A 25,596-nucleotide genomic window follows, 5' to 3' on the forward strand; every position below is an offset into this window, starting at 1 on the left:
CTTCTCTTCCTAGTCTCACTTCAGAAATGAGGCACCCAGGCTCCTCTGTGAGGTACTTAGCGGTCCCCATGACAGGTTGTCATAGTTACCCTGTTATGACATCAGGGACCGGTCTTGGGGAGGGAAGAGCAGTGGCAGAGTGTGTCTGGCTATCCCTGGGCTTCTGTTGGAAAGCTCAGGTCCAAATCAAGATGAGGGGCAAGACTCGGAACCTCTCTCACCTGCCTGGCGGGCGGGTGCCACCAACACCAGGGGGCAAAGGTGTGGTGTGCTGGGAAGGGTGGGAAGGCACCGGCTGGGAGGTGGGGGCTGGGGTGGAGAAGTCCAACCGCGGTTACACACCTTCAGCTGTAAGCTAAGGAGTCCCTACCACAATGGATCTTCTGGAGGTGCGAGACCACAAGTTTTGGGGGGAGGTGAAAGATGACCTTAATGAGAATCTCATCCAATTTCTTCATTTTACAGATGAAGAAACTGAAGTCCAAAGCACCAGCCTGCTCTGCTGTGCAAGAACCAAGTTAGTGGCAGGGCTGGGCTCAGGATGGGGGGTTTCCTGAATTCCTCAGACATTTGGTTTTTGGAGGAGTGGGGGTGGGGTGGGAATCTGCCATCGGCAGTGGGGGAGGACAGAGACTGTCTTCTGCTTTTAGTGGGATTTCAGCAAATGAAACACTAATATGGCTCATGGTGGGCTGGCAGCCGCTCCTGGGAGGGCTGCAAAGGAGCCTGATTCATCTGCACGCTAGGACAGGTGCAGTAGCACCTAGTAGGTGCTATCACATTGGCTGATGGAGAGGCAGAACACCTACTGAGTGCTCATTCTACGGTGCTGGGGGCTTTCCTTGAGTGTCACATTTAATCCTTCAATAACGCTAGGAGTTAGGTCCTAGAATTCCCCCCTTCCCCCCTCCTCCCCCCCAGCAAACAGGCTCAGAGGTTAATTTGCCAGGGTCCGAATGCCAAGCCTGGCTGCACAGAGTCTAAGCTTTGAAGCCTGATGCTGGCTCTCAGTCAATGCTGGAAGAAACGGGCCTCAGAGTTGGGCTTCTCAACCTTTAATCTTTGTAAGGATCGCCGGGGGCGGGGGGGGGGCTGTAAAATGCACATTCTCATTCAGCAGGGCTGGGACGGAGATTTTGCATTTCCGACCAGCTCCCGGGTGATGTCAATGCCGCTGCTCCGCAGCAGGCAGATCAGCTCACAGGCGGAATCGGGTGTCCCGGTAATCCTGCAAAAACTAAGCGACACCTGGTACTCCGTTCAGCGGGAACATTTATTGCGCTCTGCGTTTAATCCAATGAAGTTACTGCACTTCCCCGTTTATAATGATGCAGAAAAGGCCTCAGCTGGGAGTGGGCCGAGGACCCCCGAAACTCCCGGCTGACGTCATCTCCGCCGAGGGGGACAAGCCCGGGGCCCCCGGAGCGTCCGCGCGGCCCCCGGCGGCGCGCCTTCCTGCGGGGAGCTGAGCGCGCCGACGGTCCGCGCTCCGCCTTTTCCCGCGCCCGGCGGGCCCGCCTCCGGGGCGGGACGGGGCGGGTCCCGGCTCGGGAGCCCCCGCCCAGCTGACCCGGCGGCTCTCCCCTCGCAGGCTGCTGCCCCGGCGTGCAGGGCCCGGCCGCCGCCATGTCGGGCCCGTTCGAGCTCTCGGTGCAGGATCTCAACGACCTGCTGTCGGACGGCAGCGGCTGCTACAGCCTGCCGAGCCAGCCCTGCAACGAGGTCACCCCCAGGATCTACGTGGGCAACGCGTGAGTCGCCGCTGGGGCGCCCCGCCCACCCGAAAGCCGGGTTGGGGGCGTCGCGGGCGTGCGGGGGGGGGTGCGGGGCGTGGTCGCCCTCCGGGAGCAGAGCGGGGGCCGGGCAGGGGCTGGAGTCGCCGCCCGCCCCCGCGCGGGGGGGGGTGGGGAGCGGAGGGGCTAGACCCCGCCCCGGCCCCGCGTGGTCCTCCCCCTCGCGGGGGGCCAGGATCCCGGGGCGCTCAGCCGGCCCCGCGTCCGGCTCGAAGCCGCCACCCGCTAGGGGCTCGGCTTTGGGCGGGGTCGGGCTACCGTGATCACTTAACAGGTGGCCCTCTGTCACCCGGCCGGTCTCCAGCCCGCGCGTCATGTGACAGCTGCCTGGTTCTGCAGTGAGGTCACCGCGGAATGTCTGCCTTCGCTGCCATGGCAACTGGCTGACGTCACAGATCGGGCGTGGAACTTTCCCGGCTGGGCAGGCCAGATGAAGGAATCGAAATACTCCAAATGAGGGATCCGGAGAGCTGGGCTGAGGTTTCCTCGCTCCTTCTCCTGCCTTCCAGATAGGGTTTGATTTGCCAACGCCCTAAGCTCTATGGGCCAGGGTCTGCGTGTTGGAAACCCAGAACTAACTCCCTTCCCTCCTTTTACCCAGGAGGAAATGGTGGCCCAGAATGGTTGAGGGACTGTGAGGACAGGGTCAATGACTTGTTCATGTCTGTGTCCCCTGTCCTGTACTAGAGCCTGCTGCTTACCCTGTTGCGGGCTGCCACAAAAGCGGGAGTCATCGCGAGGCTAAAAGGGATGCAGAAGGTCCCCGCCCAACCTTCTTGGGGGAGGGTCTCATCCACTGCATCCATTCATTCAGCATATGGAGCACGCACTGTGCGCATTCATAGTGATGGTGATGGTAATGGTAGATTTGCTAAATGTTGAATTCGTAATGGACAAGGAAGTGAATGGGAGCTCACCTTCAGAGTTACTTGTAATCAACCCCTGTTTTGCAGCCATGGGCAGCGTCGTGAGCAGGGACAGCTAAGACGGTCCCAGAGCCTCAGCCAGAGGGCTCAGGGAATTGCAAAGTTCTGAGGCTAGTGTCCTGTCCAGACACCCGAGCAGCAAGTGGCCTTATAGCACCCTCAGGGGACCCTCCTCTCTCGGACAGTTTGGCACATTCAGCTGCCCCTACTTCCCGCGTGGAAGCTGAGGTTGTGAGGTGGCTGCCAGCGTGGCCAGTGCTGAAGGCCACTGTAGAAAAACACATCCCCTGCCCAATTAACGAATCTGGCCTTGACTCGGCCGGGGGGGCGGGGGGGAGCACTCAGCAGAGAGCGCCTATTGCTTCCTGCCCATTGGAAGCCCCTGAACCGTACGGCTCACACAGCAGAGAGGAGCCTGTAGGAGCCTCATCTTCTAGAACTCAGGATATGGTGCCGAGTGAGGGGGAGACAGAACAGGGCTGGCGTCAGGCCTCCTCCCCGCTCGGCCACCACGCCGTCTGCGGGAGCCCGTGGCACATCCTTCTGCCGTCCTGTTGGGCCGGAGCTTAAGCCCAGGCCTTGCTTCTTCACGGCTGCTGTGACTGGCAGACGAGGTCGTGTCGGAGAAGGCATTTTGTAAAGTATACACTGCTGTCTGAATTGGGGTGTTGTTGGGAGACGAAATAAAGGAGCCCTTTGACTATTCAGATCAAATGTTTTATAACCCCCAGGGTTCTGTTGGCGCCACTCGGTCCCCAAGTGCTCACTCACCCAGGAGAGCTTCGGAGACGTGGCTAGTGCTCTGTGGCGGAAAGGGTGCCTCCGGGGGACTGGAGGGGCTGCCGTACTTTCTAATCCAAGGAAGGAGGCTGCCTCGGATGTGCTGATCTCATTGTTTTCCACTGATTCACTACGTAGTCGTTCAGCTACGTGCCGGGTGTGGTCACAGGTGCCGGGGGGCAGAGCGGGTTACTCCGTCGAGGAGCCCACAGCTTGCCCCTCAGAACAGATAAGCACCGTCAGGCGTTAGAAGAGCACGGACCACAGGGTCGGGCTCTGTCCGAGGACAGCTCATTCAACACAGCCTCCCCAGGGGGCATCATCCCCCTTTGCCAGGGAAACTGAGTCGCCAGGAGGTGAAGTGGCTTGCTCAAGGTCACCTGGCGGGTAAGTCTGAGGGCTGGATTCAGACCCAGGCAGTCTGGCTGTAGAGCCCATTTTGAGCCACGAGGCTGTACCCCCACCAGAGGCTCGGGAGCGTGATGCCAGATGGGATGGAGGGGAGATCGGGACATACTGCAGAGGGTGGTGAAAAATGAGAGGGTGTGTGTCCATGGAGAAGCTCGAGAAGGGCATTCCAGAGAGAGGGAACAACACGGGCCTGAAACCGCCCCGGCTATTTGGGGAAGCTGCTGGTAATGAGATATGGCTGGAGGGAGGGAGGTGAGTCAAAGATGAGGGGAAGCTGGCAGGGGCCAAGCGTGGAAGGTTCCTCGTTTTGCCAGGAGACTTAGAATCTTCTCCATCTTCCTCCCCCTTGGGGCTGCCAGTTGGTCAGTGAATCATCTCCTGCTGTTGTCTCCTGTCCAGGTCTGTGGCTCAAGACATCCCCAAGCTGCAGAAACTAGGCATCACTCACGTGCTGAATGCTGCTGAGGGCAGGTCCTTCATGCACGTCAACACCAACGCCAACTTCTACAAGGGCTCCGGCATCACCTACCTGGGCATCAAGGCCAACGACACACAGGAGTTCAACCTCAGCGCCTACTTTGAAAGGGCTGCAGACTTCATCGACCAGGCCTTGGCTCAAAAGAACGGTAAGGCACCTGTGGTCCAGGAAACAAGGCGAGGCAGCTTTGATCGGACGTTTTTCTAGAAAACAGGCCCACAACCGGCTTCGTCTCGGAACCTGTCAAGAAGCCCCACGTTAACACAAGATGTACAGACCTTTCTCACAGTGGCAGCCTTGGGGTTCTTGTGTTTGAGTGGACGTTGGCTGAGAGGTCATTTCTAGCCACTCCCTGCCATGCCCCCAGTTCCAGTAGCTTCAGCAATAACGATTTATCCGTGATAAGAAGTGCTGAGGGGAAGGAGCTCTAGGGCCGGTGGATCAGTGGCAGCATCAGGACGAGGTGCTTCCCCCCACCCCTCCTTCCACCCTTCGGGCTCTCCCCTAGTGGCCCCAAGATGGCGGTGGCAGACCCAGTCACCACATCCCGGCAGGACAACGTACAGCAAAAGACCCGGCAGCCGTCTCTTCCTCATGTCTCTTCCTCTTTTTAAAGAGCAAGTAGAAGGGTCCACAGAAAAACCCCTCAGTGGGGTTCCCCTCACATCTCTGGCTGGAGTTGGCTTACACGAATGTCCAGCCGGGGGAATGGGGCAGCCATGACTGGCTTAGGCTGGTGCTCAGCAAGCTATGGCCCCCAGGCCACATCGTCCAGCCACTTTCTAAATGCTTCCTGCAGCTCCCAAATCTAAGGCTGAAGGAGAGCTGCTGAGGCACCAGCAGTCAGGCAGGCCGCCCCCAGGGGAAGCCCTGGAAGGCACAGGGCAGACATCAGTGGAACAGGTCGGGCCACCTGCCCTGTCTGCATTTAGCTCGTTTCTCTCAGCAACTGCCTTTACCTTCAAGCTGCCTCCCCCGGCCTCTCCCTCCCCCACCCCGAGCCTTCTCAGGGGAGGTGAGCCCTGTGAAGGTGCCATCAGCCTTGTCCCCCTGCTTCTAGCCCGTCTCTGCTTCTCGTGCCCAGCGGCCTCCCCCTGGAAGTGATTTCCAGTGAGCAGTGTGTTCTAGACCCTGGTTATCGCGTGTCTGGGGCTCAGGAGGGACGTTTTATCACCGGGGGAGCCTGCAGACTTTACTGTCAGGCCCTTCGTGGTCCTTCACGGTCTCTGTCACCCACTCCGTTCCGGCTGTACTGAGGTCCTGTGTAGATGGGAGCGAGGGGCCCAGTTAAGGGGGTGAATTTTGCTTCTTGTATATGGATTGGTCATCCACTCAGGGAACTTAGAGCTTTCTGACTTTGTTTCCCCTTTCCATACCACTAGGAACAGACCTCGACTCTTGTGACCTCCTGCCTTTGCAGGAGGCACCATGGGCTGTCAGTCTGGAAAGTTCTCTCTGCCTCTCCCTACCTTGTCTTCTGGCAAACTCCACTTTGTGCTTTAGCACTGGGCCGAGTGTGCTCTCTTCCATGAAGCCTGCCCTCAGGCCGGGTCCACTGTGTCCCGTGCGTCTCCCCCACACGTGACGTAGCATTGGGCACATAGCAGACACGCTGCAAATAATTCCCGAGTGAGTGACAGAAATGAATTCCGTGGGCTCTCATGCCAAGTGTAAAGGCTTCTAGGATTGGATTGACTGGCCGAGTGAGTCAACAGAGACACACTGGCCTCCCACAGAGTGCAGGGCTCGGGGGAGCCAGGCGCCCATCACTTTGGAGAAGGGGGAAGAGCCAGGCGTGCTCAGAGGAGGAAGCAGTCGCTTCCTGTCAGGAAGTTGATCAAGGGAGGCTTTTATGGAGCAGGTGGCATCTGGGTGGGGCCTGGAAGGATGGGAGTCGAACCTTCCCCTTCCCCATCAACTCTGTGAGTCGGGGGCTGCTGAGAATGTTCCAGGTCGTGAGGCAGTGGCTCTGCAGAGGGTCCCCTTGCCGGGGCCTGGGCGGGGAGAGCCCCACTCTGCATCCTTTGGGTGTACTGGCTAGAGAGGGACCGGGCAGGAGAGTGGCAGACTCCCCCTTCCTGCTTGGGAGGCTTGGGGACAATAGAGTCATGTTTTGGGGGTAGGGTGATGGGAACAGAAGAGACTCTGACTCTGGGCCAGCAGATTTCCTTCAAAATAATGGCAGGATAGAGGCACTGGTGGATAACCATTCACTTGGCTAGTCAGCAAACATTTATTGAGCACCAAGTGCATGCTAGAGGTAGTAGGGCATCCAAAAATCAATACCCCACAGTCCTTGCCCTTAAGGGACGCACCGTCTGGCGGAGGAGGGTAGACCTGTGTGTGGCCAGCAGTGACATGGAGCCGGGCCGCTGTCGTAGAAGGTACTGGGTGCCACCAGACGACTCCTGTCGCTGGCTGGGAGTTAGCGATCGAGTGCTTGCACATGCCAGCCACTGGCCTAAGGGCTTTCTGTGATGTTTGCTTCAGTCCCCTAACCACACTGTGCAGTGGGTACTGTTAACACAGATAAGGAACTCGAGGCATGGGGGGTTAGGTGCGTCATAGGGTTCATTAGCCGTGTACTGGCCCCCAAAACAGGCCCAGGAGAATAAGTAGATACTATTTATTTTAAGGAATTGGCTCACGCGATTGTAGGATCTGGCAGATCTGAAATGTGTAGGGCAGACTGGCAGGCTGGAAACTCGGACCGGGCTTTCTTTATTACAGCCTTGAGGCAGAATTTCTTCTCCAGCGAACCTCACCGTTTGCTCTGAAGATCTTTAACTGATTGGATGAGGCCATCCACATGATCAAGGGCAGTCTCCTTTCCTGAAGGTCAACTGATAGTTGGTGTTAATTACAGCCGCGGAATACCTCGTAGACTAGTGTTTGACCAAGCAACGGGGCATCGTAGACAGGGCAAGTTGACTCAGGAAACCATCACAACCAGCAAATTAAAATTTAAACCCACGTTCCTATGACTTCAAAGGTTTTGGTTCTTTTTTATTTTTTAAGATTTATTTATCGGGGCGCCTGGGTGGCTCAATCGTTGAGTGTCCTTCTCTTGGTTTCGGCTCAGGTCATAAGATCAGGTTTGGGAGATCGAACCCTGCCTCTGGCTCTTCTGCCCCCCACCTCCCAGCCCCTGTCCCTGGCTTGCAAACGCACACATGTGCTCTCTCTCTCTTTCTCAGAAAAAGATGTATTTATTTATTTGAGAGAGAGAGAGACTGTGTGTGCACATGTGCTCCCCCCCCCCAGGAGGGGTGGAGAGGGGAGGCTCAGTGCAGGGCTTGATCTCATGCCCTCAGACCATGACATGAACTGAAATCAAGAGTCAGATGCTCAACCAACTGAGCCGTCCAGGAGCCCCAAAGATTTTGGTTCTAAATCCCTGTGCTGACAAAGGAAATACTTGAACTTGGGTTTTAAGGGATGAGTAGGAGCTTGCCAGGTGGCCAAGAGAGAGACTATGTTCCAGGCAGAGGGAATGACGTGTGCAGAGGCACAGGCGTGGGGAGGACCATGGGGAGGTATCAAGGCCGCGTGCACTTGGCCTTGTCAGCCACACTTTGGAGACTAGAAGCCCTGCAAAGGGTGACAGGTTGCACTGGAATTTTAGGAAGCCCCTTCCGGCCGCTGGGTGGAGTGTGGATTGGTGGTGGTGAGGGTAGAGCGAGAGCTTGGTTTGGAGGTGTGGAGGTGGCAGAGATGAGGGTGATGGGGACCTGAACTAACACTGTGGTGGGAGGGGGTGGTGGCAGAGAGAAGCCAAGGCTTGCGGCTCCCGGGGACCCCCCCAGTGGAAATGCAATGTGCTGGGACTTGTGATGCTTTCTTTCACCAAATGCGGGGGATGCAGCGGGGAGCGAAACAGACGGACACCCCTGCCTTGTGGAGCTTCCCCATTTCAGGCGAAGGTGACAGCCAACAAGTGAAAAAGATTTCTGGCCTGTGTGTGTGTGTGGGGGGGGGGACACTAAAGCAGGGAGGAAAAGGAGAAGGGCTGGGAGTTGGGGGGGGTTGTGGCTTTAGAGAGGACGGGTGGGGGAGCAGACACCTAGGGAAAGAGGTTTGTAGGCTGAGAGGCCAGCTGGCATGGAGGGACAGAGGGAAAGGAGGAGATGACGTCAGAAGGGGGGGCTGGATTGCGTAGGGCCTCATGGGCCGTGGGGGGGCCGTGAGAGCGTGTGTTTGTGCGTTTTGATTTTCTGTCCCTGTGTTTGTATTTGACGTGCACGTTCCTTTAATTGTTTTAAACTGCTTTGTTGAGGTCTAATTGACATTCAACACATCACACGTATGGAAAGCCTGCAATTGGACGTTTTGACCTGTGTGTATGCCCGTGAAACCATCACCGCAAGCGCGGTAGTGAGCACGCCCGGCGCCCCGCACCCCGGCGTTTCCTCAGGCGCCTCTGTGACCTGTCCCCTCCGCCCCCTCCGTCTTCCATCCCTCGGCAGCCGCTGCTCTGCTTTCTGTCACCAGACATGAGTGGACATTTTGTACACTTCCGTATAAATTCGCTTTCTGGGCCCGGCCCGTCTCAGGGTGGCTGCTGTGTGTGCCGTCCGTGTGGCTGCACGTGGCCGGAGCTCTTTCCCGTTTAATGCTGACCTTCGTGCCGATGTGTCTCAGTTTGTCCCTTCACCTGCTGGCGGACATTTGGGTCATCTCTGTGATTTCTTTCTTTCTTTTTTTTTTTTAAGATTTTATTGAATTATTTGCTGGGGGGGGAGGGAGAGAGAGAGCACGAGCAGGGGTAGGAGCAGAGGGAGACACAGAGACTCCCCGCTGAGCAGGGAGCCCGAGGCGGGGCTCGATCCCAGGACCCCGGGATCGGAACCTGAGCTGAAGGCAGCCGCTTCACCGACTGAGCCACCCAGGCGCCCCTCCTCGTTATGTATCTGCCGTCGATGGGCCTTTGGGAGCTGCCCGCCGGGGCCGTGAAGAACAGGGCCGCCCCCTGAACATTCTGGCGCGTGTCTTTTGTGGTCACGTGTGCACCGCCCCGCTGGGCCGTGGGGGTTGCATGGGTTCCACTTGAGTACCTCCTGCCCCCCCCAGTTGGCCAGAGTGACCGCCTAATGTACGTCCCCCCCGCCCCGCACAGCCGCAGACGGCAGTCCTGCTTCCCCACACCCTCACTGACGCTCTGTGTTTTCCGTCTTTTTCCATGCGGGTGGGCGCACAATGGCGTCTTGTTGTACTTTCCGTTGGCGCTTCCCGGGAAGAGTTCTGACTCGAGTCAGGCCGTGTGTGGACGGCCCCAGTGCCGGCTCATATGCCCCCATTTCTTTTTCAGGCCAGGTCCTCGTCCACTGCCGGGAAGGTTACAGCCGCTCCCCCACCCTAGTTATCGCCTACCTCATGATGCGTCAGAAGATGGATGTCAAGTCTGCCCTGAGCGTCGTGAGGCAGAACCGTGAGATCGGCCCCAACGACGGTTTCCTGGCCCAACTCTGCCAGCTCAATGACAAACTAGTCAAGGAGGGGAAGTTGAAACTCTAGGGCAGTCCCGCTGCCTCTTCTCTAGAGGCAGACAGGGGAGGCCCTGGTCGAGGGGTCCCAAGCCGCCATGTTTAGGAAACACAGTGTACCCTGCTCCCAGCATCACCAGGCACTTGCCCACAAGTCTGTCCCAACACAGCCCTGGGCCACTTTCCCCCTGGGGAGCATATAAAGAAGCTTGCTAAGGAAGGCATTGTCGCTCCCTGGTGTGTCCTTGTGCCTGCCGTTTATGATGTCCTCTCCCCGAGGTTGGGGCACAGAGGGGGACGGCCTGTGACATGCATGCTTCTCCTTGATGACCCGAGGCAGGAGGTCTGAGGGAGTGTAAGGCTCGAGATGCCCCCAGGGGCCCCTCCTGACTTCCCCCGCTCCCTCCCACCCACCCCTGGGTCCTCTTCTGAGTGGGGACCTCAGCACCTGTAAGGGAACTATGCAAACGCAGGCCTCTCTCCCCCCACCATGCCTGTCGTTCCCCCCCTCCCCCGCCAGCTGCCCACTCCTTGCTGTAGGCAGACGTGCAGTGTGAGGCCTGAAGCTGGCCCCATGGCCGGCAGTCGTTAGGGGGTGGAGATTCCTATGAAGAGACTGCATTTTAAGTATTTCAGTAGGATTAAAGATACCCAAACAAAGAGGCCGTGGGACTCCCGTAAGTCCATAGTTTCTAAACTGCGACTCTTCGGAGGGCTTGCATTCGGAATCCGCTGCTATGGAATGTTTCCCTTGGACTGCTCTCAGTCTCGTGGATTGTTAGAAGAGCGATGCCTTGAACATGGTTTGGTTTTATTTTATTTTATTTTATTTTATTTTATTTTATTTTATTTTATTTTATTTTATTTTTTTAGAAAACAGAGTGTTGAAGTCCCAGCCTATTTAAAAACCCCACCATTTGAAGAATTACAAAGGTTTTGTCCTGAATTATAGCGTTGGCGAGCTCAAGCCACTCCTGCTAGCTGCTTTTTGTCTCGGTTGCTATTCCAAGGACAGAAGGAGGAAGTTGGCCAATTACAGGGTGGGTGTGTGGGTGTGGAGGGGGGGTGTGTGTCTCAGAAACACAGCCAGAGGACGGAGGAGCGGGCCCTGCCCACTTCTAGGTAGTTCTTAGGGCCCTGTGGTGCCAAGAAAGATCCTGGAGCCCTGGGAGCAAAAATGACTCAGGCCCAAATGAAGCACAGCGGAGCGTCCAAATGGAGACTTTCCTGGTGGGAGAGCAAACAAACCGGAACCACCATTTTTTTAGGACTAATTTAAGGATGACATCAGAATGCACTAGCGCTCACGCTCACGCGTGTGCGCACAGTTGTCAGAATATGGAGTTTTGTTTTTGAACACCGTCTTTTTAGGGCTTCAGATGATTGTCGCTGTGGAAAGTGGCTCAGGTTCCCTAGCAGCAGAGACGTAGTCCTCAGCCCTACCCCCCAGCTCCTGGCTCGCAGAGGTCTAGAAAAGTTTGCGGAAGTGAACGTTTTTGTTTTTTGTTTTTATTTTTATTTTTTTTTATTTTTTATTTTTTTAATTTTTTTGAGCCCCAGATACATGCAGGGTGGTGTTCTGGCGGGTGTATCAAGCTCCCAGAAACCTGTATTTGTGGTAGAATCACTTGCAAGGATTTGCAAAAGGAGCCTTAGCAGCAGTGAAAAACCAAGGCTTTTGTCGAGTCTTTAAAATTCAGTTTTAAATGGAAATTCAGGCAGTCTTAACCTGTCGAGGTGGGGACTGTGCCTTTTTCAGAGTTGACCAGGGGGCGTCCGGCTAGATGGGGAGAAGCAGGGTGCCGCAGGGCCTCACTCCTGGGTGTCATGGCCTCTCCTGCCACAGGGCCAGCAGTGCGGGGCCTGGACGGTCCCTTTCCTCTGTGACCACAGCCACCCTGAACTAAGTAGGAGCTGTCGTCTTTTCCAGATCCCGGACTGCCCACATAGACCCAGCTCAGTGAAATGGTCGTCCTCTAACCCGTGTACCTCACCTCACAGTTTCCAGAGAACCGTCCCACTTAATCTGACTTGATCCTTCCAATAACCCTCTCAAGTTGGTAGAGCTCATTCAGGTATTGTGACCTTTCAAGGGACAGGAACTGGGGTTTGGGCTGATGGAGGGCATGGCACCCGGGCTGTCCCGGCTCTAAGGGAGAGCCGAGGCAAGATTTCAGGTGTGCTGCTCCCTGAAGCTGAATCCTTTGTCCCATACTATGCTCCTCGTCAAAAAAGAGCCCCCTGGGAATGTCCGGGTGCGCTGCATATGCCTTTGACCCAGGCCGTGTGCACAAGAGCCAGTTAGTTTTGTGGACGGGGGTACAACTGGTCAAGGGGTGCCACGGCGGGGGGGGGGGGTGGTGTCTGGAAGAGGGTTGAAGGGAGTTGATACAAACCCATCCCCACTCCAGGAGAAGGAAGCAAAAAGCGTGGGTCCCCCGATGCGGCTAGAATGTGTGGCTCTTCCTCCAGGAAGCATGTAGCATCCCTAAGTTGGAGCTTTCTGCTGTACTTCTGGAAGAGGCCCTTGGACTGGGGCTAGGGCTCTTGCTCCCACCCGTAGGCCGGGGTCACCCCATAGGACAGCCACAGCTACTCAGGCTAATTAAGGACCTCTTGAAGGCCTTTTCGTGGGGGCATGAGGGAGAAAAAGCCACTGGGAGAATGACTGCCTTTACTTGGGGGCTACTTTTATGCTGATAACTGGGGATTTCTTGGGAGTCTTTAGTCCCAGAAGCCCTATCTCTACTTCATGAGATTTCGCTCCTAATTTTTGGGTAAAGTAAAATTCTATTGTGTAAGAGCCAGCACGTACCCAGCTGCCAGTGGAAGCTGTTTCTGGACAGCTTTCTACCCCTGGGAAGTGATGGAATAGGAACTCAGGGTGCCTTTACCCTCCCCCCTGCCCTGATCCCTTTCTCTGACGAGCAGACCCCCACCTTGGTCAAATTAGAGCCCCAGATGGTTTTCTTCTCAAATCTAAAAGCAGTACACTTCCCACAGGCTGGTCTGCTTCCCTGCCACTCTGAGTTATCTGGAGAGCAGAAACCACATCTCTCAAACATGGGGACTCATCTAGAAGACCCGCTAAGGTCCCTTTGGCTCTGACACTGTAGGGTTCTCTTGAGAATCCCCACCTGGAAATTATAGGGTATGTAATAATATGATGGCCAGCAGGTGGCGCTGTGTTCCACCCATGGTGATGGATGGTTTGGAAGGGAATGTTGGTGCCTTTTGTGTCACAAGTTAATGTTAAGATGCTAATGTTTTAATCCTAATAAGCACTGATCTTATAACAGGAAGATAGGCGCTTTCCTCGCAGGACATTTTCTGTCATAAAACCGGTGTCAGGAACCACTGATGAGCCAGCAGGGTTGGTCTTAACCAAGTCAAGACTGAATCCTGATTGGAAGTAGAGGCCCTCTCTGGGTGCGAGAGCAGAGCGGGTGGAAGCTTAATTTATCTCCTGTCAGCTTTCAGGGTAATTTGATTGTGAAAGTGTGAGTGTCCTGGACAGAAAAGGGGAAGGTATTAAATTGGTTTTGAAGGAAAGTAAGTTTAACGTCTGTTGTATCGCAAGTCAGTGTTAAAACACTAACTGTAACCAAAATAAATGTCTTATGTTACACAGAGACCGTCTTTTTTGTCCTCCTCATCACCGCTGATTTTCTTGGATGCTCTTATGTTTGCTTTTTTCTAACTGTCAGAAGTTAGCCTCATCTAAAAGTTAGCCCTCCCGAACTCATTCTCAGTCCCATGATGATTATATTTATACAGCACATGTCGATTAAACCTCTTGGTGGTACTAGAAATTTCCCGTGATAGGAATAATCTTTTTATTTATTTGATTTCTTAAAAAAATGCAGCTTTTTTGAGGGATAATTGACTGGAATATTCTTGCATAGAAAGGCCCATCCTAAATAAGGGAGGTGGGTCTATGTTCCTAAGAAAGTAAGAGACTGGGGGTGACAGTCTCAAGGTGGCCTCCCGTGAAGATGATTAGGTGGCATTTTAGGGTTTGAATGGTCCTGCAAATGGACAGCCCCAAAACATAGCCCTGCCCCCCGATGCCTTAAACTCCTCCATCAGCATTCATCTCTCTTATGGTAAGCATGGGCTTTTTTTCTCTGAATAAAAAAACTCAAGAGAGTTGGGTGCCTTTTTTTTCCTGACAGAAAAAAACCTCTTTCTGGAGCACCTGGGGTGGCTCAGTTGGTGAAGCGTCTGCCTTCGGCTCAGGTCATGATCTCGGGGTCCTGGGATCGAGTCCCACATCAGGCTCCCTGCTCAGCGGGGACTCTGCTTCTCCTTCTGCCCCCTCCCCGCTCCCCAGCTCATGTGCTCTCTCACTCTTTCTCAAATAAACGAAATGTTTAAAAAAAATAAATAATAAAAATAAATAAACCCGTCTTTCTTCTCCAGTTCCCCATAGCAGAAGCAGCTAGACTAACTCATTATTTGTCCAGCCTCTTTGGCAATATAATCTGTATGTTTTTACATAGAATTTTAAGGCAGAACACCAATATATGAAACTGGTAAAAAGTGCTTTTTGGGGGCGCCTGGGTGGCACAGCGGTTAAGCGTCTGCCTTCGGCTCAGGGTGTGATCCCGGCGTTATGAGATCGAGCCCCACATCAGGCTGCTCCGCTATGAGCCTGCTTCTTCCTCTCCCACTCCCCCTGCTTGTGTTCCCTCTCTCGCTGGCTGTCTCTATCCTGTTGAATAAATAAATAAAATCTTTAAAAAAAAAAGTGTTTTTTAAAGAGCCTTTTAATTAAAAAGGTAATACTACCTGTACATAATATAAATTCAAACAATACAGAAGGCTTATCACAAAAAGTCAGTCTCCTACCCCAAACTTTTAATCCGTCTTCTCAGAGGAAGCCACTGCTAAGAAGGTTATCCTCCTAGGGGCACCTGGGTGGCTCAGTTGGTTAAGCATCTGCCTTCAGCTCAGGTCATGATCCCAGGACCCTGGGATCGAACCCCTTATAGGGCTCCCTGCTCAGCGGGGACCCTGCTTCTCCCTCTGCCTGCCGCTCCCCCTGCTTGTGTTCTCTCTCTGTTTCTCTGACAAATAAAATCTTAAAAAAAAAGAAAAGAAAAATCCCATGCATATGTAAGTACACATACGTGTATGTGTGCATATAGAGATCTCCATGGAAAACGTTCTGCACTTTGCTTTTGTGCTTAACGGACAGTTGTTTCTTAGAGCACCATGCACTTGACTAGCTACCTGGCATTCTCTTGCGTATGGCGTGCTGTGATTTCTGTATACTCTAATTTTAAAGGTCCAGGCGGCTTCCGTGAGCACAGAATGTTGAAATGAGACTTATGAATGACAGTTGCAGTTTATCTGCTTAATATCCTGTTAACTTCTGTCTCGGTTGTGATGGCATAGTGTCAAGCACATCCCAATACTCAAAGCCAGGGAGGCTTGTTCTCTGCATGCTTGTGTGATTTTATGGGGGGTTGCCTGGTTGGCTCAGCGGGAGTGTGCAACTCTTGATCTCTTGGTTGTGAGTTTGAGCCCCATGCTGGGGTGTAGAGATGACTTAAAAAAAAAAAAAAGATAACTTTACGGGGGTGGCATGCCCAAACTTGATTTTTAGAAGTCTCCGAGCCATGGCCTTCTGAATTGATGACCCATTTATAAGAAGTTTAAGTGCACAGAGATTGCGTTTTGGAAGTCTACACTAAAATGTAGACCATGTTTGTCTCCCTATTGTCCCACTTTAGCCAGAATCCCCCCAACCTCCCCATCTGACCCCCCTCAATATCTAATTGGGTTCTTCACCCGCCACTGTCCGGCAAGTGAAGTCTGATCTCCCGGGCTGCCTTCAGCAGGGATCAGGTTAGGTTGGTTTAGCCAGAATCCCCCCCTTCCTTCCCTGCTTCCTCTTAGTGATTTTCCATCCACTGACCCCACCCTGCTCCTGGGCTATAGATTCCCACTTTTCTGTGTTGTGTTCGGAGCTGAACCCTGTCTCTCTCCACCACTGCAAGAGCCCCGAGCAGGGGTTCCTGTATCTATCCCCAGAGGACCCCCTTGAGCAAAGTCGTCTTTACCATTTTTAACAAGTCTCACGAATCCTTTTTTCTTTAAGGGTTTGCAGACAGGCGTCCTCCAGGCACAGGGTGGTGGTTTGGAGGGCAGTTGTGGATGAGCTGGGCCCGCCTCGAAGGGCCTGGTTACCAGCAGGGACATGGAAACTCCATCCAGCTAGGGCTGGGGGAACCATTAGCCCATTCTAAGAGGGGCTGGGGGTGTGCGAGTGACAGTGCTCCTTGCGACTCCCCTCCTCTTTGTCCCTTAGCAGCTGCTGAATGAGCAAGTGGGAGAGTTCCATTTTCCACCTGTGCTAAGACCCTAATGCTCTCCAGGGCACAGGCTCTCAACTGTGAATAAAGGCAGGCTGATTTGGGGCGCCTGGGTGGCGCCTGGGTGGCTCAGAAGGCATCTGCCTTCTGCTCAGGTGCTCAGGTGATGATCCCAGGGGGTCCGGAGATCGAGCCCCACACCAGGCTCTCTGCTCCGAGGGGAGCCTGCTTCTCCCTCTCCCTCTGCCCCCACCTTGTGCACTGGCTCGCGCACGCTCTCTGTCAAATAAATACATAACATCTTAAAAAAGGGTGATTTGGACGTCCCTTATTGCAGACAACTGCCTATAAACAGATCGCCCTCCAAATCCAGATACTCCTTTTACTCCGACCTGTGGGAGCAAAGTCTGTAAAAATGCAGCCCATAAGGAGAACCCTCAGTTCCCATGAATTACAGACAGGTGGGCTTGAGAAGCAAGTAGAGTTAGATGCCTTTGGAGGCTTCTTTCAGATCAAAGATTCTGTAATCCCGAGGATTCAAAGGAGCATAACTTCCTTTCCAAACTCGGCCTGTCCTTCAGAGTGCGCTCCAAATACCACGTCTTCCTGTGAGGACCCAGACCCACACCGGGCAGAAGAGACTGTTCTCCTCTCTGAAGGCTCATAATACTTTGTCCCTTAAAAAAAAATGCCTCTGAACCTTTCCTCAGTGGCACTAACCACTTTCTTTGCTGAAGAACTGTTTTCTTCCCTGGTACAGGAGCTCCGGGAGGGGGAGCGCGGATCAGTTCGCAGCTCCTGGCAGGGGGGCCTTACTTCATTAAGTGTTGGGCGAGTGGACATACGAACAGGCAGCTTGGTAGAAATGAGAAACAGCAAGTCACCACGTAGGAAAAAAAGCCCTGCTAGAAACTGAGGTACAACTGTCAAATTATTAAATGCAATTTAGAGATTTCCAGCCCACACCCAGGGTTGGCAACCTCGTGGAGGGGTGTGCTGTGACTGTACCCTCCAAAACTCGTATCTTGGATCCTAACTCCTAACTTCATCAGAATGTGACCTTATTTGGACGTAGGGTTGTAGCAGATGTAAATAGAGAAGATGAGGTCATTAGAATGGGCCCTAATTGAAAATGACTGATGTCCTTATAACAAAGGGGAAACGAGGGCATAGACAAACACACAGGGAGAATGCCATGTGAATGAAGATGACAGCAGAGATGGGGGGGGGGAAGCTTCTATAAGTCAAGGAATGCCGACGATTGGGCAGAGGCACGAAACGGACTCCCCTCAGAAGCCCTCACAAGGAACCAGCCTTGCCAACACTCTGCTCTCACAGTTCCAGCCTCCAGAACTATGAGACGAAGCGTTTCTGTCGTTCCAGCCACCCAGTTTGGGGAGCTTGGTTTCGGCAGCCCTAGGCGACTCACGCACACGTCTACCTGTACGTCACTGGTGGGACCGGGGACCTGGCTGAGCTTTCTGGAGAGCAACCCTGCAACGCACAGCCAACTGTTCACCCTCCCAGACCCAGTGTTTGCTTCTGGAAATAACCCTAAAGTGTTGGGTTTTTTTTAAATTATTTTGTGGCATATTATCCAGCAGTAAAAAGGAACAAATCGTTGATACGGGTAACATCCAGGATGAGTCTCCAGGGAATCACGTGGGGCGAGAAAAGCCAGTCCTAAGAGGTTACATACTATTTGATTCCATTTATGTGACTCTTCTGAAATGACAGATCAGTGGTACCGAGGGGTAGGGGAGAAGACGGGGGCTTGGGAAGAAGGTAGGTGTCATTATCAAAAGGCAGCAAGAGGGATCTTTGTGGTCACAGAGTTGTTCTTTATCTTGGCTGTGATGGATCCTGGAACTTACACATGTGATAAAGTGACATAGACCGACACACACACACACACACACACACACGTGTGCATGTGCGCATGAATACAAGTAAACCTGGGGAAATCTGAATCAGATCGGTGGGTTGTATCAATGTCAATATCCTGGTTATATTGTACTATAGTTTTACAAGATGTTATCATTGAAAGAAACTGGACAAAGGGTACATGGAATGTCCCTTGGTTTATTCTTTACAAGTACATGTGAATTTACAATGATTTCAAAAAGTTTAACTCAAAAAATTACTTCGTACAAGGAAGTTCATAGCATCCCTGCTGGGGATAGGGGAGCACTGGAAATAACGGAAAGGACCTGCAACAGAAGTCAGCTAAAACCCTGGGGGTTTAACTCTGAACAGACAAGCTCTGGAACAGAGTAAATATAAAGCTCGAAGCATGAAGTGAAAAAGCAGATGGTATCATAGCAGCTTCTCTGTGAGCCGTTCTGGGAAGAGGACGGTTATACCTTGGAGAATAATTAAAAAGGATGGACACACTTCATAGGTTCAAATCCACTGGATTCTTCCCTTTTTTCTTTTAACAATGACTTCGGTTTCAAATAAAACAATGAAATGAAATAAAACCCTTCGCCGTCCGGCAGCCGCTGGCTCTTCCTTCTCTCTCCAGCAGGTGGCAGCAGCGCTCCGAGGATGGGTCCCACGGACTCCCGCGCGCGCAGATGGGTCTGTAGCTCCCACCAGCAGGTGGGGCTTCAGCGCCCGGATCGCGCCCGCTCAAGGATCCCGGGCCTCGGAACTGCCCTTTCCCAAATCCAGGGCAAGAAGGCAGTTGTCTGGCCACGATCGGGTTAATGGTCCACATTCCAGAGCAAGGGAAAAGGAGGCTGGAGGGTCAGAGACAGAGGGAGGGGGCGCAGAGGGCCAGCTTCTCACAACACCCATGGGCTCTGTTGGGAGAGATAGATCACCTCCAACAATGGCCACAGCTGTTTTCGCCTGCCCCGAAGGAAGCTGACTTAGGAAGCAGGTATCAGAGAGGGCCCTTCCTGCAGGGGCTTCTGTCTGGCTTGTAAAACTGTCAGAGCAGCTGCATTCATGTGTGGAGTGATGGATGGTGGAAAGGAGGGACAGACGGCTGCAGATGGACACAACGGTTTACAAGTCAAGGCAGGTGGCAAAGGCCTCCTAGAGGCTCTGCAGGTGGGGTGTGCTGATTCATTGCCCAGTGAGAATACCAGGGGGACCTGGGCCACAGCCCTCTTCCCAGCCTCCTTCAGGGCCAGGAGCCGGTTGTGCCACCTCCTTCCCCTGCAGTGAAAGCTTCCGCTGGCTCTCCTTTCTTTTCCTGCACCTCAGGTGTGAACCTTCTCCTGGCACCTCTACCCCTCCCAGGCCCCTCATTCTGCTCCAGGGCTAAGGTAGCAATCCTTTTTGGCTTCTTTGTGGCTAGCTGGACCTGGGATGGCTTCATGGAATGTACCCCGTAGCATGCCCAATGAGCTTTTCCATCTAGGACTCAGAGCTCTTTTTGAAAAATGTATTGGTTTGGGAGACAAAACAAAAACAAAAACCCAACAACAACAAACTCCCCCCCCCCCCAAAAAAAGAAAAAGGAGAAGAAGAGGATGTCAGCACTAAAAATGCTGGCCTTGGCTTTTACTAAGAAAAGGGATTTTGTGCTCTCCATTCCTACCGCAGCCTGGCCAGGGAAATAGGTGCCTTTGGCACATGGGTCTGCAGGCGGCAGTGAGCGTCTTGGCCAAGGAGTGCCTGTCACTGTGTGCAGAAGCCCCAAGATTTCCTCCTGGGGCTCCATCACCAGTGCCCATTGATTCGCTCGTCCTGGCCTGGTACCCAGAATCCCCGCCTCCGCGTGTAAGCAGACGCCCTCCCCGTGGCCTTCCAGTTCTCCCTCTTGCCTTCCAGAGGGTGCCAACAAGGGGCTTTCTTGGTCAGGATAATCGATGCTTAGCCTCATGGAATTGGGACCAATGAGATCTCTTAAAGAGCACCCTTCTGCCTCTGTCTGTGGGGGCCAAAGAGAGAGCCCTTGGGCCATTTGTGGGTGGGGTAACAAATGAACTTGGCCTCAGAAAGGGACTCGGCTGGGCTCAGCCCTGTGGAGGGCTCAGAGCCGTCCTTTTCTTTGTGAAGCTGGTCCACAATTTGTTTTTGAGAAAGCCCAAGGGGCCCAAGAGGCGAAGATTACGAGCTGGAGCTCATTTCGATATCTGAAAACCACAGCCGGCTGCCCGTGGGAGGTGCAGGAGGGCAGGCTTGCCTCACACGCCCCCTCTCTCTAGGTCACCTGGGAGCAGCAATTTGGGAGTTGGCTGTGCCTGAGAAGTCTTTGGGGAGGGCTTGCTGTGAGCACACCCCGTTCCCTCCCCCTGGCCTGAGGGAGACGTGGGCCCAGCCCTGCCCCAGCCTGTCCTCATTGGTTAGCACCAGGCAGAGGGGGCTTTAAAAAGGCAAACGTGTCCCAGGCTGGGGAGCGGAGCCTGTGCTACTGGAGGCTGAGTGCCCTCCTCCGGCTGGCACCATGCAGCTCTCTCTCGCTCTGTGTCTCGTCTGCCTGCTGGTGCACACGGCCTTCCGTGTGGTGGAGGGCCAGGGGTGGCAGGCCTTCAAGAACGATGCCACAGAAGTCATCCCGGAGCTGGGCGAGTACCCCGAGCCTCCGCCAGAGCTGGAGAACAACAAGACTATGAACCGGGCGGAGAACGGAGGGAGGCCCCCTCACCATCCCTTCGAGACCAAAGGTATGGGGTAGAGGAGAGCAATTCTCGCACGAGGGGCCTGGGAGTGTTCTCTCTGGGAGGTTTTGAAGACTGGGTAGACGCTAACGGAGGGACAGCCTTGCCTGGAGGCGGGGGGGAGGGTGGCAAGTCAGAAGAGCCTTGGCGTTCCAGCAGGGGGTGGTGGTGAGGTGGGGGGGGGGGCTCTGGCAGCAGGAGCCTGGGGCGGGAAAGAGGCTGAGGTGGTGAGAATCCAACTCTGAGACGGTTTTCAAGAATCCCCGCCTGAGAATACAGGAGACAGGTGTGGCAGCTGGCACCCTGGACAGGGGACCAGGCAAGGGAGACTTCCATCTGTGAGCACCTGCTGGAGGCAGATGCTCTCCCCCCGGGGTACCTGAACCCATACCCTGGGGACCCACCGCAGGGGAGCCCCAGAGGTACATTCCCAGTTGGAAAGTGAGGAAATCCCCAGACACTGAGTAACTTGGTAGGGAGTAGAAGAGCTGAGACTTGACCCCAGTCTAATGGGGGTGTGGGGGGGGCGCAAATCCCCAGAAAGCGGTGGGGAGAGGACACTCCCGCTGCCCCGAGTCTGCCCCCTGAGCTGGCCCTTGAAGGAACAGAAGTGGTAGGCAGGGTTTTAGCCTCTGACCTGGCTTGCAGCTTGGGTCCAGGCCCTGGAGGGGAGGTAGCGTCCTCTGTGCAGGGAGTGGATGCAGGTGGCCCCATCTGGCACCAGGTCCCCACCCCAGACCCAGCCTTGCCTTATTACTAGGGAGGGAGCCTGACCCTCATGACAAGGCAAGGGCCCTCATGAAGGGCACAGCTGGGCCCCCGGTCAGGTCTGCGCAGAGAAGCCTAGGGGGCGGTGTGCACAGCTGGCCATGCAGCTGGCAAGACCGGCTGGGGGCGGGGCCGGAATGACACTTCAGAGGGAGGGCCTCAGCTGCCCTCCAGTCATTGTCCGGGTGGGAGAGGAGTCCACGGCCAGGCCCCGTCGTCCCAACCCTCCCTGCCCCACAACCAGCTGGGAATGTGGGGCTCTGCAAAGGGGGCAACCCCACAGGAGGCCGGGGGCCTCAAGTCTTCAAAAAGGGAGGGCAGGAGCACACCACCCCACCACTCTGGCCCAGGCAAGGTTGATTAAGCTCAAGGGACTGCTTCCTGGGCTCTACGGGACCCAAGTACAAACTATCCACCTCCCTGGGCTCCCATGAGAGGCCACAGACCCCCAGCGAGGGAGCTGTGAGCCGAAAACGAAGTCACCCTCTGTACAGGAAGTGCCTGACCTGGGGCACTATTCTTGGAAAGCCCAAAAAGCCTCCTTCCCTGGGCAAACAGGCCGCCCCCACACACTACCCCTGCAGGGGTGAGGATGCCAAGTCAGCCCAGAAACCAGAAGGTCAGCCACTGGAGGAAGGCAAACCCACCTTTCCCCTGCTCTGCTTATTCTCCGGGGCCTGGGGGGTCGAGGCCTGGCCTTCTCTGCTCTCTCTGCTTTTGGTCCCAGGACTATTTTTCATCCCTTTGTGTCACGTGGGAACTGTCCCCATGAGACCCTTGGGTGACAGACAGGTGCTCACATGAGGAACAGCTGTTTAAAAAGCTCCCACCTGTCTAAGCCCACAGTAGGAGAGTTGATCAAGGTGTCTTCAGGGGACCGAGCCAGGCCTCAGGGCCCAATCCCCACCCCCCAACCCGGGAGCAAGCCCGTGTCACCATCCAGGATCCATTAAAATGGCCCAAAGCAAGAGAGGTGCCCAGCAGCGTGCCTGGCACATAGCAGGTGTTTAATAAGTGTTTGCAGCAGCTGAACCCGTAGGTTTTCAGATAGAGCTCCGTCCCCTCTGGTAGGGAAGTAACTGTAGTAGAGGTAGCCCTTCGCCCCCACCCCCAGCCCAGCCTCCCACGTGGGTGCTCAGGCACAGAGCTTCCACAGTTACGGGAACCCAGAGGTGCTGGGGCCCCGGGGAAAGCAGAGTGAGGACACCCAGCTCTACGTTTTGGGCAAGTGCTTTTTCCTCTCTAGGCCTCCTGGTCCTCAGTGATGATGAGGGGGTTGGACAAGCAGCCTTTGGCTCTTTTCAAGTCTAATGACTTCTCCTCCCCACCTCCCCTTCCATCTCTCTCCTCCGCAGCAGCTGCTCTGATTTATTACCTTCAATTAACCCCAACTCCTTTCTCCATCCCCTCGCCATCCCTCCCAAGTGGCTGGAAAAAGAACTTAGGAGAAGCCAAGGCCATGAGAAGGGTGTGGCTAGTACCAACTCTGCCTAGACCAGGCACTCAGTGACACAGATGTGACTTATATCCGGAGAAAAAGGCCCCCGTGGAGAAGAAGAAGAACACATAACAACAGCCCATACTTTCAGCTCTTACTATGTGCTCACAGTGTCCCCTGCCTTATATATGCTATGGAGTCACTCACTAACTCCTTAGGACAACCCATTTTACAGACAGGAAGCGCAGAGAGGTTAAATGACTTGCCCAACATCACACAGCTTCGGAGCTGGTCTTTGAACCGCAACAGACACTTGGCTCCAAAGGTTTCGGGGGGATAGGGTGGGCCAGAGGTCTTTCCACCCGCCCCAGAATAGAGACCCTGGGAAACGCATCTGGAAGGCAGCAGGTTTGGAAAAGCCCTGGGGGGCGGGGGCGCGGGTTGGTGGCCCGCAGGGAGTCGGGCTGGTCTCACGCGCCCTCTCTCCGCAGACGCGTCCGAGTACAGCTGCCGCGAGCTGCACTTCACCCGCTACGTGACGGACGGGCCCTGCCGCAGCGCCAAGCCGGTCACCGAGCTGGTGTGCTCCGGCCAGTGCGGCCCGGCGCGCCTGCTGCCCAACGCCATCGGCCGCGGCAAGTGGTGGCGCCCGAGCGGGCCCGACTTCCGCTGCATCCCCGACCGCTACCGCGCCCAGCGGGTGCAGCTGCTGTGCCCCGGGGGCGCGGCGCCGCGCGCGCGCAAGGTGCGCCTGGTGGCCTCGTGCAAGTGCAAACGCCTCACCCGCTTCCACAACCAGTCCGAGCTCAAGGACTTCGGGCCCGAGGCCGCGCGGCCGCAGAAGGGCCGAAAGCCGCGGCCCCGCGCCCGGGGCACCAAAGCCAATCAGGCGGAGCTGGAGAACGCCTATTAGAGGCCGCCCGCCGCGCCGCGCTCCCCCACCAGCGCCCCGGCCCAGGCGCCCCCGTTTCTGCCCTCTGCGCGCGGTCTGATTGTTTGTATCTCATTGTAAATGTCTGCAACCCGCGGCAGGGGGCTGAGACCTTTCCGGGCTTCAGCAGGCGGTAGCCAGGCCCTGCGGATCCCGGGGTGCCAGCCGAGCCCAACCTCCCCCCCACTCCCCCGCGTCCGAGGGGGTCCCGCAGGGCAGGGGAGGGCGCTGAGAGTCACACACACTGAGCCACGCAGCCCCGCCCACCGGGGCCGCCCACCTTTGCTGGTCCCACTTCAGAGGAGGCAGAAAAGCCAGCATTTCCCCGCCCAGGGGTTCTAAGGGAGCGGTGGGGAATGGAAGAGGCCGGGGGACTGGTTAAGAAAGTTCGATAAGATTCCTCCTCCACTCCTCTGCCCCTCATAAAGCCTTTTTAGTGCCTTGTTGTGCCAAGAACACAGGACTGGGGTCCGCAGATAGGGTTCCCAGTCCAGACTCTGCCACTAACTTGCTGGATGACCTGGGACCACACTCTTCTCTTTCTGTCCAGAGTCTGTCCTCAGTTTCCTCTTTGGAAAATGAAGGTAGGGGCTGGGATTTGTATCTCGAGGAATCGACTGTCGCATGATTCCAAGGCCTTGGGTGCCTTTTGAATGGGCAAAGGAGAGAGAGAGAGAGAGAGAGAGAGAGAGAGAGAGAGAGAGGTTGGATTGGATTACCGCCATGGTCATGCCCAGAATTGGGAGTTGTAATCCTCTGATCTGACAGCCAAGGATGAAAAAAACAAGTGTGGTGGGGGAGCCTTCTTTATGGCCGACAAACTCCTGGAAGAAGCTGAGTTCTTTCCAGCCTGGCCCCCAGATGTCTGCCGACCTCGACCCCTCCACCTCAACCGAGGCAGAAACAATACCACCAATTGGGGTAGAGAAGGAGCCGGTCCCAAGGCTGGGGGGTGAGGGCGGGGAGGAGAGGGGTGGGGGAGGGGAGAGGACAGCTATCACCCCCATTGCGAAAGAACAGCACCCCCCCCCCATGGCTATATTTTAAAGTCACCCTCTGCAGAGAAGCTCAAGGTCCCAGGACTCTGGGTTCGCAGCCCCAAGACAGCAGCCAGCACCCATTCAAAGACCAGCAGGTCCCTTTGGAGGCACCCCGGCCTACCACTCACAGACACGGTTCTGTCTAGAAAGCAGCTTCTTCCTGCTGTTACCTGTGATTGCTCATCTTCCATTCAAATACTACCACTTGGGGGAAGATTACAAGTGCTGTACATATGCCGAGAAAACCGCAAAGCCAGTTAGCTGCCGTCCAAAAAGCTTTCTGAAAGTCATTTCCAGACACCTCTTACTTTCTGTGTAGTTTTTAATTGTAAAAAAAAAAAAAAAAAAAAAAAAGAAAGAAAAAAAGAAACTTTTTTTTTTTTTTTTTAAACAGAAGCACATGCCATGTGAAAGCCTGCCGGGCTGGTCATGTTTGCAATCCTTTCATGTGGGATTTGTCCACAAGAATGAAAGTCGTGGGTCTTAAAAAGAGTTAAGTTACATATTTATTTTCTCACTTAAGTTATTTATGCAAAAGTTTTTCTTGTAGAGAAATGACAATGTTAATATTGCTTTATGAAATACCAGTCTGTTCTTTCCGAATCCAGAGGCATT

The 25,596-nt window shown here is 54.7% G+C and overlaps 2 protein-coding genes across 2 annotated transcripts; both read left to right on the forward strand.

The window, feature by feature from the left end:
* Positions 1-1,533: 1,533 nt before the first annotated feature.
* Positions 1,534-13,503, forward strand: DUSP3 (dual specificity phosphatase 3). The gene is made up of 3 exons (XM_026512717.4): positions 1,534-1,751; positions 4,310-4,536; positions 9,697-13,503. Exons 1-3 carry the CDS (start codon positions 1,627-1,629, stop codon positions 9,900-9,902), a joined length of 558 nt encoding a protein of 185 aa, XP_026368502.1. The 5' UTR covers positions 1,534-1,626; the 3' UTR covers positions 9,903-13,503.
* A 7,087-nt stretch (positions 13,504-20,590) lies between these two features.
* SOST (sclerostin) lies at positions 20,591-23,923 on the forward strand. The gene is made up of 2 exons (XM_026512270.2): positions 20,591-20,810; positions 23,502-23,923. The coding sequence occupies exons 1-2, from the start codon at positions 20,591-20,593 to the stop codon at positions 23,921-23,923; spliced, it is 642 nt and encodes a 213-aa protein (XP_026368055.1).
* Positions 23,924-25,596: the final 1,673 nt, after the last annotated feature.

The sequence above is a fragment of the Ursus arctos genome, unplaced genomic scaffold (assembly GCF_023065955.2).
Source record: "Ursus arctos isolate Adak ecotype North America unplaced genomic scaffold, UrsArc2.0 scaffold_24, whole genome shotgun sequence".
Lineage (NCBI taxonomy): Eukaryota > Metazoa > Chordata > Mammalia > Carnivora > Ursidae > Ursus > Ursus arctos.